This window comes from Cucurbita pepo, chromosome 15 (assembly GCF_057944985.1).
Source record: "Cucurbita pepo subsp. pepo isolate OVF chromosome 15, ASM5794498v1, whole genome shotgun sequence".
Taxonomy (NCBI): Eukaryota; Viridiplantae; Streptophyta; class Magnoliopsida; order Cucurbitales; family Cucurbitaceae; genus Cucurbita; species Cucurbita pepo.
The window spans coordinates 9,385,541-9,407,177 of record NC_141812.1 but is presented as its reverse complement, the minus strand read 5'-3'; the positions used below and the strand labels follow the sequence as shown (position 1 = coordinate 9,407,177).

The following is a 21,637-nucleotide window of genomic DNA, read 5'->3' as shown; positions in this document are numbered from 1 at the left end:
AATTTATTCTCATTTATATAGATATAGATTGAAACGAAAATGGCTTGAATACAATTAAATGGATATTATAAATAAATTTTAATTTTTTTTTTTTTTTTTTTTTTTTGGATAAAATGAATAATAATATAATTTAGTAATACCTTAATTTTTATTAATTTTTATATATTTTTTAGAATCATTTCAAATTAATAAAAAAAAGTAACAAAATTTAAAATTAGAAATTAAAAATTAAATGGTTTCAAAGAATAAGAACATCTAAAAAATTTATATAATTAAAACTAAAATTTTCTGTCTCTTGGCTTTTGGTCTTGGGTCTGACCATCTAAACGACGTAGTTTTACTCAACCGACCTTGTCTGAAATTAAATAAGTGAAGCAGGGGTAAAAGAGTAATAAAATCCTTTATTATGAGGGCAAGATTGGAATAAAGCAACCTTCACTTCTTCGAGACTTTCTTCTTCTCCCTTTCGGCGAGGCCCTGCGGAATACGGGGGAAGAAGTACGTCATCGGCTCCGACGACTTTTAAGCTGCCTTATTTCGGCGACTCGCGGTGGTCCTTCGTGCCTTCGTTTACACCGTCACCTAGCAATGGAGATTGCGCCGGTGGCCGCGTCTTCGATCGACAGAGATGCTGTTAACGATGCCGCCTCTGTTGATGCAGTTCAAGCATCGTCTTCGTCGCCGGATTCTGTACCAGGGAAAGAGGCAAACTTGTCCACGTCTTTTCCCGGACCTAAGTATGACGATGATGAAGAGGAAGAGGACGTCTGCCGGATCTGTAGGAACCCTAGAGATGCGGATAATCCGCTAAGTTATCCCTGCGCTTGCAGCGGCAGCATCAAGTTTGTTCACCAGGATTGTCTCCTTCAATGGCTGAATCACAGCAACGCTCGTCAGTGCGAGGTTCGTTTTCTTTTCTTCATGCCTGTTTCTTGTTTGGTTAGTTATTGGATTCAGTGACGTTTTTTGGGTGAGTTTTAGGGACCTTTCGAATTATCTATGTGGAGAAACCTTTGGGACTTCTTATATGGGAGCGATATTGGGGATGACATTAACGAGTTACTGAATGAACTTGGAACAGATTTAGACCTGTGGAAATTCGACCTGAATCTCTTAAACAAAGTTATTTGATCGTGGGTGAAAGAGTGATTTGTGAACTGTTTATAGATGGGTATATATGTTCTCCCAAAAGACTAAAAAAATTGTGCCCCTTTTATGGTTCATTTTCTGGAAAAATATGTGCTTAGTAGTTAGTGCTCCCTTCGCTAGGACTTCTAAGATGAAAAATACATCTGGAACTTTAATTGTTGTTTGATAATGTTTTGCCATAGAGTGATATGGGCTTAGTAGATAGCTGATTTTTGTGAGGTATTCATTTTTCTTTTGCATATTTTGTATCATACTAACTGTTGTTCTCGGTTTATATGATTCAAGAATAAGTTTTATATCTGCCTTTCTCATGGCAGTTTACATATATTTTCACATGTGGCAGGTTTGCAAACATGCATTTTCCTTCTCCCCTGTTTATGCTGAGAATGCTCCATCAAGGCTACCTTTTCAGGAATTTATTTTTGGAATAGCAATGAAAGCTTGCCATGTCCTGCAATTCTTTTTACGTCTCAGTTTTGTGCTTTCTGTTTGGCTCCTCATCATACCTTTCATTACGTTTTGGATATGGCGGCTGGCTTTCGTGAGGAGTTTTGGGGAAGCCCAGAGATTATTCTTGAGTCACTTGTCTGCTACCGTTGTTCTTACTGATTGTCTTCATGGCTTCCTACTTTCTGCTAGCATTGTATTTATATTCCTTGGAGCTACCTCCTTGAGAGATTACTTCAGGCATTTACGGGAGCTTGGAGGTCCGGAGGGAGAGCGAGAAGATGATGCAGATAGAAATGGAGCTCGTGCTGTAAGAAGACCTCCGGGACAAGCTAATAGAAATTTTGCTGGTGATGCAAATGGTGAAGATGAGGGTGGAGGCCAAGTCCTTGCTGGAGCAGGTCAAATAATTAGGAGGAATGCGGAAAATGTTGCTGCTCGGTGGGAGATGCAAGCTGCTCGTCTTGAGGCTCATGTCGAACAGATTTTTGATGTGGATGATGCTGATGGTGCAGAAGATGTGCCTTTCGATGAGCTTGTTGGCATGCAGGGTCCTGTGTTTCATTTAGTTGAGAACGCATTCACAGTTAAGTGTGCTGCAACATTTTTCTTTGGATCATTGGACAGTGAACGGTTATGTTTAAGTATTATTTCATATGTATATTTGTTCTCAACTCATGGTAACTACATGCATATTGGTTTTTTTCAGAGGTGATATCTTGTCCTTCTCGTTCAGAGAAATTAAAACATCATTCATTTCTCTCATATTTTTTCATTGACTTAAAACATTATCGAGTTGTAATATCTAATTGGTTCCACTTCTTTGCAGGTTTTAGCCAGCAATATGATATTTCTTGGTGTTGTTATCTTTGTGCCCTTTACATTAGGTCGGATCATACTTCATTACATATCATGGCTTTTCTCTTCAGCCAGTGGTCCAGTTTTCTCGACGGTGATGCCACTTACAGAGTCAGCTCTCTCCTTGGCAAATATCACTTTGAAAAATGCATTGACAGCTGTTGCAAATTTGTCATCAGATGGTAAAGAAAGTGGTATACTTGATCAGGTTGCAGAAATGTTGAAAGTCAACTCCAGTACACTAAACAATGTCTCAAACAACATAACTGCTCCACTTTCGGTGGATCTTTTGGAACGGGCAGCTACTGGAACATCGAGGCTTTCTGATGTTACAACTCTTGCTGTAGGCTACATATTTATATTTTCTTTAGTTTTCTTCTATCTTGGGACTATTGCTTTGATTCGATACACTCGAGGAGAGCCTTTGACTATGGGAAGGTTGTATGGCATTGCGTCTGTAGCCGAAGCCATCCCCTCTCTCCTTAGGCAGTTCATGGCAGCGATGAGGCATTTGATGACCATGGTTAAGGTTGCTTTCCTTTTGGTCATAGAACTTGGGGTATTCCCCTTGATGTGTGGTTGGTGGCTTGACATTTGTACTGTTAGGATGTTTGGGAAGTCAATGGCTCAGCGCGTTCAGTTCTTTTCAATTTCTCCTCTAGCAAGCTCATTGGTTCACTGGGCTGTTGGCATTGTATATATGCTACAAATAAGCATATTTGTCAATCTTCTTCGAGGGGTATTTATATCTTTTGTTCTTCTAATTTTGGTTATTTGTTCATCAATAATGGTTATGTCAGTTACTCATTATCTTGTGAACAATTTTATAGGTTTTGCGAAGTGGAGTTTTGTATTTTCTTCGTGATCCAGCTGATCCAAATTATAATCCTTTCCGAGATTTAATTGATGATCCAATGCACAAGCATGCTCGCAGGGTTCTTCTATCTGTTGCAGTGTATGGAAGTTTAATTGTAATGCTGGTGTTCTTACCTGTCAAACTTGCTATGAGGATGGTGCCCTCCATTTTTCCACTTGATATATCGTAAGATTATTGTAATACTTGAGCAATGCTTATTTGTAAGCTGCAGTTTTACGTTGTAACTTGGAATCTGTTGGCAGTTATCTTATTTTCATGACCATTTTCGTGGCAGGGTATCGGACCCCTTCACAGAGATTCCAGCTGACATGCTGCTCTTTCAAATCTGCATTCCTTTTGCTATTGAGCATTTTAAATTGAGAACAACAATCAAATCCCTTCTCCACTGCTGGTTTACTGTGGTTGGTTGGGCCCTTGGATTAACAGATTATTTACTTCCCAGAACTGAAGAAAACGTTGGCCAGGAAAATGGGAATGGAGAGCCTGGGTTGCAAGAAGAACTGCAGGTGGTACGTCTAGGTGCCCTGGAACAGGCTTTGGTGGCCCATGCCGCAGCTAACCAGCCAAACCAAGTTGTTCCTCCATCTGGGAACTTGACTAATGAGGAGTATGATAACGAAGAGCAGTCTGATTCAGAGTAAGTTAAAGTTCTTTGCTCCAAGCATGAACATTATAATTGTAGGAGAGCTGGGCACTGTGATTGCAGTCTTGCTCATTTTTCTCTCTCCTGTTTGTTGCATGGGCTTTTCATTTCTACTTAAAACCATGGTGAATCCATTGTCATAATTTAGTTTACTTCTTTTGAACCATTTCTTGTGCTTGATTTTTATATGCTGTTTTGCACATTTAGTTATTATCAGGTATATTCGTATTTCTAAGATTTAGTTATTTAACTTGTTTGGATTTTAGGAGGTATAGCTTCGCTCTCCGCATTGTCCTTTTGTTGGTTGTGGCATGGATGACTCTTCTTGTCTTCAACTCAGCATTGATAGTAGTACCAACATCACTTGGACGGGCACTTTTCAACGCCATTCCGCTTCTTCCCATCACACATGGCATCAAGTGCAATGGTGCGATTACCTACCGTTATTTTCCACGTTATGTTAATTACTAATCCTTTCAGGGGAAATTCTGACTTGTTGTATGTCTTTCCTTTACATAGATATGTATGCTTTTGTCATCGGGAGCTACGTTATTTGGACGGTGATAGCTGGTGCCAGATATTCCATTGAATATGTTAAAGCAAGGAGGGTGACTGTTTTATTGGGCCAGATATGGAAATGGTTTGCCATTGTCGTCAAGAGTTCTGCACTTCTGTCAATTTGGGTGAGATTGGCAGTAATATATACACGGAAAATGCAGAAAAAGATTGCTTTTATATCAATTTTGCTTGAACTTGTAAGGATTTCTTGATTCCATGAATCTGACATACTTGTGGTTTTCAGATCTTTCTCATTCCAGTATTGATTGGCTTGTTATTTGAGCTTCTGGTCATTGTGCCTATGCGAGTTCCAGTGGATGAAAGCCCAGTTTTCCTCTTGTATCAGGACTGGGCATTGGGCTTAATTTTTCTTAAGATCTGGACTAGACTGGTAAGGACCCCCAAGAACACAGAACGATACATGAAAATTTCTGTTCCGTCATTTTGATCCTACAAATATGTGCATTACAATTCCACTTCCCCTTCTTGAACAGGTAATGTTAGATCATATGATACCTCTGGTGGATGATAGTTGGAGAGTGAAGTTTGAAAGAGTTAGAGAAGATGGCTTCTCCAGGCTGCAAGGATTCTGGGTTTTGCGGGAAATAGTTGTTCCAATCATAATGAAGCTACTGACAGCACTATGCGTACCATACGTACTAGCTAGAGGAGTATTTCCCGTGCTCGGCTACCCGCTGATTGTCAACTCAGCTGTTTATCGATTTGCTTGGATTGGATGTCTTTGTGTTAGCATGTTGTGTTTTTGTGCCAAGAGATTTCATGTATGGTTCACCAACCTTCACAATTCCATTCGGGACGATCGCTATCTCATTGGTCGTCGACTCCATAACTTCGGTGAAGACTCTGGAGAGAAGCAAAGAGATGTGGGGACTTCGTCCGAGACACAAGATGTTCTGCTGGGCACTGTCCATGCAGCAGCAGCTGGGGAAGGATTGCGGCAGAGACATGTTGCTAACTGACACAATGTATATTTATTTCAATGTCTCGGCTGTGTTAGATGGTTTTGAGGCCCCAAATTGGGCTATAGTCAGTTTTTTGGTATGTGCATATGCTATCTCTCTTAAGATCCACACATTTCCATTCATTCGCCTTTCTAGCTACACGATGTTATGTCTATGAAATTTCGAATACAGGGCTTTCTATGACTTACGAGGGAGTGAAAGATGTAAATCTTTTAGAAAAGGCATATATATATTTTATGTTACATAAACTATGCCATTAAGAAGCTCACTACTATCCGATGTTGTATGTTTTGGTTTGCTGCATATTGTCGTCACAATTTTAAAACGTGTCTTAAAAATTTGGAGGGAGAGATCATTGTTAGCATCTTAATTACTTAGAAGAAAGGGTCAAAAGAAAGTCCAAAAGGAACAATAACTAAGACTTAGAACTACGACCATATTCTATATTTCTTTCATTTAATGAAATTATTAATTTAAAGACTATATAACTCAATCAACAACTTACACATAATATTATAATCATAAGAGTAAGATTTGAAGCATTCAATTCAAACGAAACTCATAAAAGGTAAGTTTGAACTTCCATAGTGCATTTGAAGTGTTAATGAAAGCAACATGCTTCATCATATCAAAACTTAGCAGCATAGGTTCCACAATCATTGCCAGCAGTAATAGAAATCACTCGGTTCGAACAAAAATAGTTGGAACTTCCCATCTCAAAGTCAATAATAAAAGCACCAAGTAGAAGAAAGGTTTGCAGCTCATTAAAAAACACAAGGGCAACATTCAGTTTAGGAATCAAGGTTGTCAGTCAGGGATAATGAAGCCAACTGATCAGCAGCTGCATTGCCCGTCTGCTGAGCAACAGTTCTTAAAACCTCCATGGCCTCGGCAACCTTCGCCTTCAGAGCTTCCGGTGACTCGAGCAAGTGCAGAACCTCAGTTTGGTCCATTTCCAATAGCATGCCTGTTACCTTGGCCGCATTATCAGGCTCTAGCTGTTCCACAAGTGGATAAAGGTTTTCCCCAAGCATCTGGAAACCAGCCAAACCAAGCATGTTATGACATGAAACACAACAGAGACCAGCCAACAGGATCAGAAAGTGGCTAAGTTATATAATTTCCATCTTAGACCCATATCTGTAGTTTCTACGTTCATGTGTTTAGTAGCGAGTGCATCGAAAGCAAAATTACCGTTCTCTGTTGGTCTGGAGTTGCATTTGCAAGGGCAGAAGCCAAAGCGCCAACAGGAACTGGTTGAGGGTGGACAGCATCCCGAGGTGGCATTCCACCCATCTCATATGGAACAGAGAACATACCTCCAGCAACACCAGGCATGGGAAGATCAGGCAGTCCACGCCCAGGAGGATAACGGTAGACACGTCCTCTTGGTAGCATCTTTTAGGTAAACAAACATACGCCATTAGTGACTTGATTAGAACAAGCAATCATGGTCATGAGGGGAAAAAATAAGGCAGAAAAAACAACACCAACCTGCTGCTGCATCATTGGAACAGGCTGCTGGGTTTGCTGAATAGCACCAGCCCGCCTTCCACCAGATCTTTGCCCTTGCTGGCCCTGCTGAACCATTGGTACAAAGAAATTTGGCATCGGACCTCCACCAGGCCTCATTCCAGGCATGAGTTGCTGCTGATAACCAAAGCCAGGCTGAAAGAATTCAAAGAATGATTAATATGCAGTCACAATTTACAACCCCTTCAACCGAACAAGACATATGACGAAGAAAATAATAGTTTTAATGCAAACCACAACGATCTAGGTTTCTTTTTGGAGAAAAAAATAAGTTACCTGTGATGAAATAATAGTAGGTGGAGCTTGTCCATAAAATATTTGTTGTCCGATACCTGGACCACCTGGAGGATACATTGGCATGCCACGAGGAGCAACTGAAGATGCCATTGCCATTGGCTGCATTTGGGAAAACTGTGCCTGAGGATGCACATAGATAAAGTACGGACAATGTCAACGGATAAATAAACATAGGCAAACGTCTTAATGTTTCGAAAATGAAAAAGAACAGCACTATTTCACACTTTAAAACAAAATAATTAGTACAGACATACCTGCAACCTAGCTCTTCTATCTTCCTTCCTCTGTGCAAGTGCCACATAAAGAGGTTTGCTCACAATCATTCTTCCATTCATCTCTCCAAGCTATCAGATGGCAGAAATCGATGAGAAGAATTTCGTGGATAATTAACAGTGATGCGACAGTCATCCATATATCAAGAATAATCTAAACAATATTCTTGTGCACAATAATGTAACTCACAGCTCTAGAAGCCTCTTCAGGAGTTGAGAACGCAACAAAGCCAGACCCTCTACTCAGTCCATTGGGATCACGCATAACCTGCAGGTACGTAAAGGATCAAGTCATTTCTTAACAGTCAACTGGAGGATTTAAGACTACAAAACATAGTTAGTCCTTACAACCTTGCATGAGGTAATGGTTCCAAACGCAGAGAATAACTCCTTCAGTTTATCATCGTCGATGGTATCATCTAAATTCTTAACATATAAGTTTGCACCTTGATACTTGTCAGCAGCTTCTTTTACACTCTGCTCAAATCGATTCTTCAGTTCAACTTCCCTTTCAGATTTCTTCTGGGCTTTTCCAACGTACCACTCTTTCCCATCAACCTTGTGTCCATTGAGAGCATCAACAGATCTAGCAGCATCGTCCGCATTTTCAAAGTTCACAAAGCCAAAGCATTTTGATTTTCCTTCCCCATCCCTCATGACCACAATGCTGGTAATTGGTCCAAACTCCCCAAACATATTCCTCAAATCTTCTTCAGATGTAGTTTCTGCTAAATTCTTAACAAAAACATTGTTAAATTTTGTTTTCTCACTGACACTTTCTCTTTCTTGCTTGCGAAGGAAAGGTCCCACGAACACCTGCTTGTCGTTGAGCAGCATACCATTCAACTTCTCTATAGCTTTTAAGGCAGCTTCCTCAGTATCAAATTGTACGAAACCAAAGCCTTTAGACTGCCCAGACGAATCTGTAGCAACCTTGCAGGAGAGAATGTTTCCAAATGCAGAGAATGTATCGTGCAACGCTTTGTGATCAATTGCCTTGTCCAAGTTCTATCATTTAAGAGTAGCATGTTGTCAAAACATCTAGCAACCATGCCATTGAGACAAGAAAACAAAGATCTTGCTACAGTACTTACCTTGATAAAAATATTTCCAGACCCACTCTTCCGCATGCTAGGGTCACGATGCGAATACATGACTCTAATAGGATTCCCATTCAAAGGGGTGAAGTTTAGCACATCCAATGCCCTTGAAGCTGACATGAAGTCGAGGAGGAAAGAAAAATGATACAATAACACATAATTCTTCAAATGATACAAGAGAAAACAAAACCAAGCAGAAGTTAAGAACGTGATAATATTGATTCAACCAAATAAACCAAAAAATCTTCTATTCCTTCAGCACCCAACATTACAATCAACATATCACAATAACTTCTGAATGATCCAAATTAAAAATCAAAGAAACGAGAAACAACAATTCAGATTCAACCACCATAGATCTCGCTAACAACAAGAATCCTGCAGCATCAATAATATGAAATTAAAGACTATTTACGAATTGTTTCCTCACATATGAATATAATTAAGACATCAACAAGCCAAGAAAAGCAGACATGCCGTGTTTTTCTCAAAATCAAGCAAGCAATAAGAGGTCATAATTCGTAAAATGTGGAGAAGGCTGTACAAAGAAGACTCCATAACAAAACAGAAAACGGGAACAAAGACCCAATATGTCAACACATATATTCAAAGGACAGAATGAACAACAATTAGGCAATACAGATTATAAGGCCATGACTAACCATCCACTGGGTTGCTGAAATTGACATAGCCATAACCAAGCGATCGACGGGTCGTCAAATCCCTGCAAACCCTAACAGAAACCACCTGCCCCACCTGATTAAAAAGATCATAAAGCTGGGAATCGGTGACGTTCACGTCAAGATCTCCGACATACAACGACGTCGTCACATGCTGATTTCCGCCTCCATTGGCAGCCGGGTCGGCGCCGGAGTTGGGAACTTGAGGTTGAGGTGGAACCTGAGCCATGCTGAGAAAACTTTTTCTATTCTTTTCTTGTTTATCAAATTTTTTTTAGAATTTTTTGATCATTGACTCGCTTCCCTCTCCTCTATTATTCAGAATCGAGCAGTAACACCAAGATTAAAGGAAAAAATGTAAGAACGGTGGTGGGATAATCCTACACGACAAGGAAAAGAAATTGATTTTGTAAGAAGAAGAAGAAGAACAATGTTTTTGTAAGAATTTTTGTGGGGGTAAAATACCTAACAACAACAACAACAACAACAACAACAAGAATTTGTTTTTGGGGTTTGTTGCGAAGGCGAAATGATAGTGGAGGAGAGGGAAGGTTAAAGAAGGGATAGATGGTCGGAGTCCGCGATCCGACGGCGGAGAACAAGACCGAGATTGGTATCAGAGGGTTCCGATTTGGAGGGCAGCTGAAACTGCACTGAAGAATGGAAAATGGATTTCGATGCTTCTGCGCTTTATATACCTCCGGTCCCTGTCCGTAAAAACCCTAAATCGGCGTCTTCATTTTCAAGCTCATCGCCACCGTACATCGTTTTTCTTTTTTTCTTCTGGTTTTTTCAATTCATCGGGCCGGCTCACCCCGGTCCAACTCTAAAAAACCTGAAACTCCAACCCCCAAATTCAGCGGCCTGTTTGGACCTGAATTGACTAAATTTTAATAAATTAAATTTTAAACATTTAAATTTATTACATTCTAATAAATGTAATAATAAATCTAATAATATTTCATAAAAATATATATTTTTACATAATTACTACAAAATTAAATTTTAATATTACCATACACTTTTTCATACTTAAAAAGTATATTTATTTATTAAATAAGTAAAAAAAATAAGAAATAAATAATTATATCTTAATTTTGATATATATGCACGTATATATTTATATCTATATATTATAAAAAATAAAAAAGAGGCCCATATCAATCATGATCCTCATTCCCATAAGCAACGTTGCATCTCAGTCATGATCCTGATTCCAAACAACATGGCCTACCTATCGTGATGACATTCTAAGTCTGGAGATGACTTCGACCATTGTAGCTTGCTTAGACGTGTCTATCGAGAATCGGCCAATGTATCAATATATCGACACACTTATGTCGTCCGACACTGTCCTCGAAAAATTCAATCAAAAGAAATCACTTGAGATCCCATTGCAATGCTCGCCCACATTGTGACGCATATGTGCCACAGGATAGCCCACTTGAGCCATAGCGCCCACGAATGTTGGAGAGATGACACCATGTCTCTCTCATACTACATTATAAGACATTTTTTTGTGTGGCAGGAGTAGACATGATTTGGGCTCATACAGTCTTGTGGAACATCCGTACAGTGTCCAATTGACACCAAATTTGACGAGCTTCCATCTTTCATATGGACGGACTTAACTCAAGAGCCGCATGTCCAAACTCCTTCCAGAACCCCAACTTTCGAGGTTAAGGCACAGGACCCTACCCAACCCTCATCAAGCCTATCTTTGACCTTCTTGTCTACTTGTTGCCTCCATATTGCTTATACCTTATCTTGGCTTCAATGCACGTTTTTCTTGGTGATGCATTGTCCTTCTCGATTGCATCATCACACTTGTCTATCATGACCCTCACTAGACTAAATGGGCACCACTTGACCGTCTCCACCTTATCTATAAACATGTGAAGGTCACAACCTACTCTCTTTTTAGTATGCTTGTGACATTTTCCCTAATTTAAACTAGTCATCGTCTTCGATAATTTTTTCGAGGACACAATCGCACCATGGATTATGACACACAGCAAATCGAACAAATTTTTGTCTTCTTCCTCTTTTCGAGTTCCTTTATATGTTTAAGAATCTCTGTGCTTTTATAAGAATATTAGAAAAATGAAGCTTTAAAAGAGTGGCATATGAATTCTACTATGAAGAATATGATTCTTCTCATAAGTTTTATAGGAATTATATTATATCTTTAAAAATTATAAACGTGAAAATAATTAACAAATTTATTTATTTTCATGTGTATATTTTAAAATTTTATAACAAAATGTTAAATGTATTATATATATATCAACAATAAACCAACGGCAAATACTATTTTTAAGGCCTCCAAACTGGGCCGAGTTGACCTAAAATGCAGGCCCATGGGTTTAGATGAGTGACCCAATCTCTAGAAATTAGGCCCATGGCCCAACACATGAACTTGGGTTGAGGTGGACGGACTTCAGCATGGCCCATGACAATTATTTATTTATTATTTTTTCTTTTTTGTAGTCTATTGACTTTTTTAAACTTTTTTTTTTTCCATTAATTTAATTTAATTTAATTTTAATAAATAAATTTATATTTACTTTTTTAGAATATTGTATGATTATTTTAGAGAAAAAAAAATTGGGTATTGTTTCTATTAAAACCAAAAAGTAATATTATTATTACTTTGGAGTTTAGGAGAAATGGTTATTTTTAATTGATTTTGATTATATTAAAATTTAATTGTCTACCCGTGGATCAACTCCTAAATTAGCCCACGTGGGACTCCTTCTCAACAACCCCTCCCCTCAAACAAAGTACATTATAGAGCCTCTCTTGAGGCATATGGAGACCTCGAACAGCCTCCTCTTAATTGAGGCTCGACTCCTTTCTCTAGAGCCATTGAACAAAGTACACACTTTGTTCGACACTTAGTCACTTTTGATTACGCTTTCGAGGCTCACAATTTTTATTGACATGGCTAAGTTTATGGCATGTGACTTTTATCACGACAGTCTAATCTTAACTTTTATCCCTAATATCCCTTACAAATAAAAATAACACAAGAAATTATTTGTACAAAAAAAAAAAGCTTTTATGTGTATTAATCACATAATTATCAATTAACTTATATGTTAATTATATATAATTACACGTAATTACTCATTAAGTTATTCAATTTTTTATATATTATAATTATTTTTTAACCACTATTTTATTTAATATTTGTTTATTTGCTATATATATATTTCCACTTCCCTCTACCTCTCTTCTCCATCTACTTCTTCTTCTGCAACTTTTCCTCTTCATTTCTATAGGCACCAAAATGGACTCTCAGCTCCACATGTTCTTATTCCCTTTCATGGAGCGCGGACACATGATTCCCATGGTCGACATAGCCAAGCTGCTCGCAGCTCGTGGCGTTAAGGTCACCATCGTCACGACCCTTTCCAGTTCCATTTCCAGATCCCTCTCGGCTTCGAACATTCACCTTCTCACCCTAGTGGGTATGCCAGAAAAAAGTTTGTCGAAAGCAATGTGTAATCTTTAAACATGGAGATGAAGGAGAAATGAGATGCCGAGGTAATATGTGTCATAGAGGAAGAAGAACTAGCGCTTAAGGCAATGACGAGAGAACATATCTAATACGAGGACGACTGGATCATTGTTTTAGGATGCTCAAACCTCATGATTGACGATCAGAGTGACGCAATGGAAGCTGGGTGGCTCTTGGAGAAAGAAGTATCATCAAACTTTGCTAACATTGAAGAAATTCTACCATAGAAAGCGGGGAACAAATTGTACACATTTTCTTAAGTGTTGATGCGCCTAAAGATCCAAGTGACACTGATGTTGGTGAACAAGTAGTGATTCAATCAAGTGAAGCTAACCTAGTGAAAAGCAAGTGTCAAGACCATGAGATATCAAATCCATATTTTGCAAGTGGATTTACAAAATAAGGTGTACCCCGGATGGATCAATCGTGAGATACTAAGCTCGGACTGTAGCTCCAAGGTTCTCTCGACAATATGAACTAGACTATGATGAAACATTTAGTTCAGTGGCGAAGATCATTATCGTGCAAGTTCCTCCAATCTTGTGGTAAATAAAGATTTGTAATTATGGCAGATGGATATGAAGAATGTTTTCTTGCATGGAGAGTTGGACCGAGAGATCTACATGAACCAACCAAATGGATTTTTGAAAATGAAGTAGAGGTCATTAGTCAATACATACAAAGTTCAAAGAAGCTTCATTTAGATGCGACTCGACAGATCTTGCGATTTGTCAAAAGTACAATCAATTATGATCTTTTGTACAAAAGAAGTAAGACTACAAGCTAGTTGGATATCGTGATGCTGACTATGCAGGATATCACGATACCTGAAGGTCAAGCACTCGGTATGTGTTCAAGCTCAGTTTGAGAACAATTTTTTGATGTAGCAAAAGACAACCAACAATATCATAATTTCTAACATGCTTACATCTTAAATGCATTCACGGTTGCTATGGTATAAATCCGTTCACGTATGTCTATTATCCGAGCTCCTAATCACATGCTTCATATATATATATATATATATATATTGGATCTACTTAATTACGAGTCCACCGAATTTTAAAAAAATTAGGTATCTTGTCAAATAAATTATTATTATTATTATTATTTATATAATGTATAAAACTTGGGATGACGCGTCCGTGGTCCTCAAGTTTTGGATTTTCAACTTTATTTGTCAACTGCTCTACTCCAAACACCTCAGCATCTGACAGCCTGCGTGGCTGGTGACGCAATCGCTTACGTCATTACATTTGACATTTAATAAAATAATAATGTTGGCTTTTCAATAACTAAATAAATAAAAAATAATGATAAGGAATTTTCTTTTTTTAATATTTCACCAAATTGACTAACATAAACGTACTTCCATTCTATTTATTTTTTAATTATCGTTTAAATTATATTCATCTTGGTAAATTATGTTTCTTATATATTATATGATTAATTTTTTATAATATAACAAAAACGTAGATTTAATGTGAGATAATTGTATTGGAGTTTTAGTTCCATTTTAATTATTGATTATTTTTTAATTATCATTAGAATTAATCAAATAATTATCATTTTTCTACTTTCATTTAACTTATATCCAATTTTTCTATATTATAGTTATTTTTTAACCACTATTTTATATAATGAGTGTTGTTACCCTATATAAATCCAAATTTCAATATTAAATGTTTGTTTTTGTAAAAAAAAAAAATAATAATAATAAACATAAAAATCACGTGGATGTAATAGAAAATAATAAGAATTTTTTTTTTTTTTTTCAGTTTCTTAATTTTTTAAAGGAAAGCTATGACATCAGTTATATATATATATATATATTATATATATACTCCATCTACCTTCTTCTTCTACAACTTTTCCTCTTCATTTCTACGGGCGACAAAATGGGCACTCAGCTCCAAATGTTCTTATTCCCTTTCATGGCGCGCGGACACATGATTCCCATGGTCGACATGGCCAAGTTGCTTGCAGCTCGGGGCGTCAAGGTCACCGTCATCACGACCCCTCTTAATTCCATCGCCATCTCTAACTCAATCCACACTTCCAAATCCCTCTCTGTTTCAAACATTCATCTTCTCATCCTCAAATTCCCCACTGCCGAAGTGGGTCTGCCGGAAGGTTGTGAAAATGGCGACTCCGTTATCGCTCCCGCCATGTTTCCCAAATTCATCAAAGCTTTGAATTTGCTTCAAACCCAATTTGAAGAGGCTGTAATGGAACACCGCCCCCATTGCATTGTCGCCGATATTCTCTTCCCTTGGGTCAACGATGTCGCTGCTAAATTTGGCATCCCCAAGCTGAGCTTCCATGGTACTTGTTTTTTCTCGTTCTGTGCTATGGAGTTCGTGAGGATTCACCAGCCTTATAACCAAGTTTCGTCCGATACGGAGCCTTTTCAAATTCCTTATCTTCCCGGGGAGATTTCTTTCACGAAATTGAAACTCCCCGACTTCATGCGGGAGGATATCAAAAGTGATGTAACAGATTTTTTTAAGAGAGCCCAAGAGTCTGATTCAACGTCTTATGGAGCTGTTATGAACAGTTTTTATGAGCTGGAAGCAGAGTATGCTGATTGCTATAGAAATGTGTTGGGAAGAAAGGCGTGGCATATTGGTCCACTTTCGTTGTGCAATCAGGAAACAAAAGAAAAAGCTCATAGAGGAAAGGAATCCGCCATTGATGAGAACGAGTGCTTGAAATGGCTCGACTCCAAAAAACCCAATTCGGTTGTGTATGTGTGTTTTGGAAGTATGGCGAAATTCAGCTCCGATCAGCTGAAGGAGATTGCAAATGGGCTTGAAGCTTCTGGGAAAGATTTCATATGGGTTGTCCGGAAAGTGAACGGAGAAGAGAAGGAAGAGGATCAAAATTGGCTGCCGGAGGGGTTCGAACAGAGGATGGAAGGAAAAGGGTTGATTATAAGAGGATGGGCGCCGCAAGTTCTGATATTGGATCATCCGGCGGTGGGTGGATTTGTGACACACTGCGGGTGGAATTCGACGCTGGAAGGGATAGCCGGTGGTGTTCCGATGGTGACGTGGCCGGTGGCAGGGGAGCAGTTTTACAACGAGAAATTAGTGACAGAGGTGTTGAGAATTGGAGTTGGGGTTGGGGTTGAGAAATGGGTGAGGATTTTGGGGGATTTCATCAAAGGGGAAGCTGTGGGGAAGGCGATAAGGAGAGTAATGGTGGGTGAAGAAGCAGAGGAGATGAGAAACAGAGTTAGAGAATTGGGAGAGATGGCGAGGAGAGCTGTTCTTGAAAATGGATCGTCGTATTCGGACTTAGATGCTTTGATTATGGAATTGAAATCCAAGTTTATTTAGTATGGTTATTAAGGGTTTGGCTGCTTGTCGAGTCATTGTTGGTGTTAGGAGTCCCGACTCTCATGGTATGATATTGTACACTCTGAGCAAAAGCTCTAATGACTGTGATGTATTATTTTAATTATAAAACTGATGATCATTTTACAAATTAACTAGCGTGCGACTCACCCACAGTGCTGTTGAACCGTTGCAATTGGTAAGATTTTTATTATAGGGAGATGACTCGTATGTGGCTCTCAAATTTAAGATTTTCCAAAAATATTTTCAAAAATTATAAGAATATGTTAAATATATATATATATATAAAGAATATGTTATTTTTTAAGGCCTCTGGGCTATTTGTTTGGGTTATTTATCCACACAGAAAGTATTTGAACAATGGACTAAACGACTGGGTCGAGTTGACCAAAATAGAGCAGGCCCAAAACACTTTTTGGGTTTAGATGAGTGGCCCAATCTCTAGAAGTAAGGCCCTATGGCCCAACATGTGAAGTTGGGTTGAGGTGGACGGACTTTGGCCCATGACAATTATTATTATTATTATTACTATTTTAATTTTTTTTTATTAATTTAATTTAATTTTGATTTTTTTATTAAATTTATATTTACTTTTATAAAATGATTTTTTAGAGAAAAAAACATTTATACCCAAAAATTTTGGAATAGTTTCTATTAAAATAAAAAAAGTAATATTATTACCCAAAAATATTATTACAAAAGTTATTATAGGCTAATGTTGATAGAAGTCAAAACTTGGAACAAACAGCATTCGAAACATGTGATTCACTCCACTTTCTCACACTCCTTCAACCTCGATACCGTCTTAAATTTCAGATCTTTTTCATTATTTTCTTCCATGTCCTTACATGATAACTCAAGTTAGGGTCCATATTTAATGAGTCGAACGGGACGAACCGGAACGCGAAATATACTCCTTACTCCACTTGTGCACGCTTCTTCAACCTCCTCAATACAACTTGAAATTTCATATATATATATATATATATATTTATTTATTTCCTTCCATGTCCTGATAACTCAAGTTAGGGTCCATATTTAATGAGTTGAACGGGACGAACCGGAACTCGAAACATGCTAGTCACTCCACTTGCACACGCTTCTTCAACCTCCTTGAGACAACCTGAAATTTCATATCTTTTTCATTATTTCCTTCGATGTCCCTTACATGATAACTCAACCTCGAGATAGCTTGAAATTCTAGATCTTTTCCATTATCTGCTTTCATGTCCCTTACATGATAACTCAAGTTAGGGTCGATATTTAAGGTGTCGAACAGGACAAACTACTCAAGTTAGGATCGATATTTAAGGTGTCGAATAGGACGGACTACTCAAGTTAGGGTCGATATTTAAGGTGTTGAACAGGACGGACTGGAACTCGAAACATGCGCCTCACTATACTTCTCACACTTCTTCAACCTCAAGACAGCCTAAAATTCCAGATCTTTTTCATTATTTCCTTCTATGTCAGTTACATGATAACTCAAAACTAGAGACAACTTGAAATTTCAGATCTTTTTATTATTTCTTCCATGTCCATAACTCAAAACTCGAGACAACTTGAAATTTCAGATTTTTTTAATTATTTCTCCATATGTCTCTTACATGATAACTCAAATTTTTTCCATTATTTCTTTCAATGTCCCTTACATGATAACCCAACCTCGAGACAGCTTGAAATTTCCTTTCATTGTCCGTTACAGCCTAACCTTAACTTTTACCATTATTTCCTTCCATGTCTCTTACATGATAACTCAAATTAGGGTTGATATTTAAGGAGTCAAAAACAGACAAAATGGAGCTTGAAACATGCGCTTCACTCCACTTCTCACGCTTCTTCAACCTCGAGACAACTTGAAATTTAAGATCTTTTTCATTATTTATTTTCATATCCCTTCATGATAAAACTCAAGTTAGGGTCGATTGCCTCACTCCACTTTCTCATGTTTCTTCAACCCGAGACAACTTGAAATTCCAGTTCTTTTCCATCATTTTCTTCCATTGTCTCTTACACAACAACTCAAATCTTTTCCATTATTTCGGTCCCTTGCATGATACACAATTAATTTCATTGATTCCTACGGATTGGATCAAAAACAATTCTTGAATGAGGTATTCAACTCCAGGGATGAATCGAAAAAGAAATATTGATTGGTTCTACCTCCTATTTTTTATTATGAAGAGAATGAATCTTTTTATCGAAGGATCAGAAAAAAATGGGTTCGGACCTCCCCGTGAATGAGATGTTCTTACAGTCCAATCTTAACTTTTTCCATTATTTTCTTTCACTCCAGTTACACCATCTTTTAACTTTTGCCATTTTTACTCCCATGATAACAAAACTGGAGACAAACTAAAATTTCTCCCTTACAACCTAATATTACCTTTTTACCATTATTCCCTTACAGGTCAATTACAGACTAATCTTTTAACTTTTTCCATGTCCATTACATGGTAACACAGTTTGGAGACAACCTAAAATTTCCTTTCATGTTCCTGCCTAATCTTAACTTTTATCATTATTTCCTTCCATGTCCGTTACATGATAACTCCATTATTTTCTATTATTTACTTCCATGTCCATTATGTTGAAGATTATTGAGAGTGAGTCTCACATGGATTAATTTAGTGGAAGATCATGATTTATAAGTGAGGAATACTATCTCCATCTATTTCCATCAGATTTGACAATATCATACTCTCGTTGAGATCCGTGATTCCTAACACATCATGGTAACACAATCTCGAGACACCTAAAATTTCCTTCCATGTCACTTATATATACATCTCCACTTCCCTCAACCTTTCCTCTCCTTTTACCTTCTTCTTCTACAACTTTCCCTCTTCATTTCTACAAGCAACAAAATGGGCACTCAGCTCCACATGTTCTTATTCCCTCTCATGGCGCGCGGACACATGATTCCCATGGTCGACATGGCCAAGTTGCTAGCATCTCGCGGTGTCAAGGTCACCGTCGTCACGACCCCTCTCAATTCCATCGCCATCTCTAACTCAATCCACACTTCCAAAGCCCTCTCTGTTTCAAACATTCACCTTCTCATCCTCAAATTCCCCACTGCCGAAGTTGGCCTACCAGCAGGTTGTGAAAATGGCGACTCCATTACCAGTCCCCCCATGCTTCCCAAATTCATCAAAGCTTTGAATTTGCTTCAAACCCAATTTGAGGGGGCTGTAATAGAACACCGCCCCCATTGCATTGTCGCCGATATTATCTTCCCTTGGGTCAACAATGTCGCTTCTAAATTTGGCATCCCCAAGCTGAGCTTCCATGCCACTTCTTTTTTCTCCTTCTGTGCAATGGAGTTCGTGAGGATTCACAAGCCTCATAACCATGTTTCCTCCGATACAGAGCCTTTTCTCATTCCTTATCTTCCCGGGGAGATTTCTTTCACGAAATCGAAACTCCCCGACTTCATACGGGACGATATCAAAAGTGATGTAACAGATTTTCTTAAGACGGCCCTAGAGTCGGATTCAACGTCTTATGGAGCTGTCATGAACAGTTTTTACGAGCTGGAAGCAGAGTATGCTGATTGCTATAGAAATGTGTTGGGAAGAAAGGCGTGGCATATTGGTCCACTTTCGTTGTCCAATCAGGAAGCTGAAGAAAAATCTCATAGAGGAAAGGAATCCGCCATTGATGAGACCGAGTGCTTGAAATGGCTCGACTCCAAAAAACCCAATTCGGTTGTTTATGTGTGTTTTGGAAGTATGGCGAAATTCAGCTCCGATCAGCTGAGGGAGATTGCAAATGGGCTTGAAGCTTCTGGGAAAGATTTCATATGGGTTGTCCGGAAAGTGAACGGAGAAGAGAAGGAAGAGGATCAAAAATGGCTGCCGGAGGGGTTCGAACAGAGGATGGAAGGAAAAAGGTTGATTATAAGAGGATGGGCGCCGCAGGTTCTGATATTGGATCATCCGGCAGTGGGTGGATTTGTGACACACTGCGGGTGGAATTCGACGCTGGAAGGGATAGCCGCCGGCGTTCCGATGGTGACATGGCCGGTGGCCGGCGAGCAGTTTTCGAACGAGAAACTAGTGACAGAGGTGTTGAAAATAGGAGCTGGTGTCGGGGTTGAGAAATGGGTGAGGATTTTGGGGGATTTCATCGAAGGGGAAGCTGTGGAGAAGGCGATAAGGAGAGTAATGGAGGGGGAAGAAGCAGAGGAGATGAGAAACAGAGCTAAAGAACTGGGAGAGATGGCGAAGAGAGCCGTTGCTGAAAATGGATCGTCGTATTCCGATGTAGATGCTTTGATTATGGAATTGAAATTGTTGGATGATGGAAGTCCCACATCGACTAATTTAGGGAATGATCATGGGTTTATAAGTGAGGAATGCTAACTCCATTGGTATGAGGCCTTTTGGGAAGCCCAAAGCAAAGCCATGAGAGCTTATGCTCAAAGTGGACAATATCATACCATTGTGGAGAGTCGTGTTCGTCTAACATGGTATCAGAGCCATGCCCTAAACTTAGTCGTGCCAATAAATTGGTAAATCCTCAAATCCTCAAATATCGAACAAAGAACTCCTAAAGAAAAGGAGTCAAGCCCCTCCTCGAAGGCAGTCAAAAATGACTAAGACTCCAAAGGAGTCGAGCCTCGATTAAGGGGAGGCGCGCTTTGTTCGAGGGGAGGTGTTGGATGATGGAAGTCCAGGAGTCAAGCCCCTCCTCGAAGGCAGTCAAAAATGACTAAGACTCCAAAGGAGTCGAGCCTCGATTAAGGGGAGGCGCGCTTTGTTCGAGGGGAGGTGTTGGATGATGGAAGTCCCACATCGACTAATTTAGGGAATGATCATGGGTTTATAAGTGAGGAATGCTAACTCCATTGGTATGAGGCCTTTTGGGAAGCCCAAAGCAAAGCCATGAGAGCTTATGCTCAAAGTGGACAATATCATACCATTGTGGAGAGTCGTGTTCGTCTAACATGATAACACAACCTCGAGACAGCTTGAAATTTCCTTTCATTGTCCCTTAGCAGCCTGCAGCCTGAAATTCTAGATCTTTTCTATTATTTCCTTCCATGTTCTGATGACTCAAGTTAGGGTCGATATTTACTGAGTCAAATGAGACGAACCGGAACTCGAAACATGCGCCTCACTCCATTTGCACATGTTTCTTCAACCTCCTCGAGACAATTTGAAATTTTATATCTTTTTCATTATTTTCTTCCATGTCCCTTACATGATAATTCAACCTTAAGTTAGTCTGAAATTCTAGATTTTTTCCATTATTTTCTTTCACGTCCCTTACATGATAACTCAAGTTAGTGTCGATATTTAAAGAGTTGAACTGGACAGACCGGAACTCGAAACATGCGCCTCACTCTAATTG

The 21,637-nt window shown here is 38.8% G+C and overlaps 4 protein-coding genes across 4 annotated transcripts; 3 read left to right on the top strand and 1 right to left on the bottom strand.

Moving 5' to 3' along the window:
* Window positions 1-433: 433 nt before the first annotated feature.
* Window positions 434-5,702, top strand: LOC111811318 (putative E3 ubiquitin ligase SUD1). The gene is made up of 9 exons (XM_087118145.1): window positions 434-903; window positions 1,493-2,182; window positions 2,426-3,193; window positions 3,285-3,496; window positions 3,606-3,968; window positions 4,241-4,401; window positions 4,494-4,657; window positions 4,777-4,923; window positions 5,027-5,702. The coding sequence occupies exons 1-9, from the start codon at window positions 589-591 to the stop codon at window positions 5,510-5,512; spliced, it is 3,306 nt and encodes a 1,101-aa protein (XP_086974271.1). The 5' UTR covers window positions 434-588; the 3' UTR covers window positions 5,513-5,702.
* A 375-nt stretch (window positions 5,703-6,077) lies between these two features.
* Window positions 6,078-10,066, bottom strand: LOC111811258 (polyadenylate-binding protein 2). Its single transcript, XM_023698021.2, has 9 exons — window positions 9,380-10,066; window positions 8,712-8,830; window positions 7,969-8,625; window positions 7,808-7,885; window positions 7,600-7,689; window positions 7,325-7,465; window positions 7,010-7,183; window positions 6,710-6,913; window positions 6,078-6,549 (listed from the first exon to the last, which is right to left on the bottom strand). The coding sequence occupies exons 1-9, from the start codon at window positions 9,624-9,626 to the stop codon at window positions 6,307-6,309; spliced, it is 1,953 nt and encodes a 650-aa protein (XP_023553789.2). The 5' UTR covers window positions 9,627-10,066; the 3' UTR covers window positions 6,078-6,306.
* A 4,711-nt stretch (window positions 10,067-14,777) lies between these two features.
* Window positions 14,778-16,275, top strand: LOC111811270 (scopoletin glucosyltransferase-like). The gene has a single exon (XM_023698039.2). The coding sequence runs from the start codon at window positions 14,819-14,821 to the stop codon at window positions 16,259-16,261; it is 1,443 nt and encodes a 480-aa protein (XP_023553807.2). The 5' UTR covers window positions 14,778-14,818; the 3' UTR covers window positions 16,262-16,275.
* Window positions 16,276-19,136: 2,861 nt separating this feature from the next.
* Window positions 19,137-20,646, top strand: LOC147789307 (putative UDP-glucosyl transferase 73B6). The gene has a single exon (XM_087117928.1). It carries the CDS (start codon window positions 19,147-19,149, stop codon window positions 20,644-20,646), a length of 1,500 nt encoding a protein of 499 aa, XP_086974054.1. The 5' UTR covers window positions 19,137-19,146.
* The last annotated feature ends 991 nt before the right edge of the window (window positions 20,647-21,637 follow it).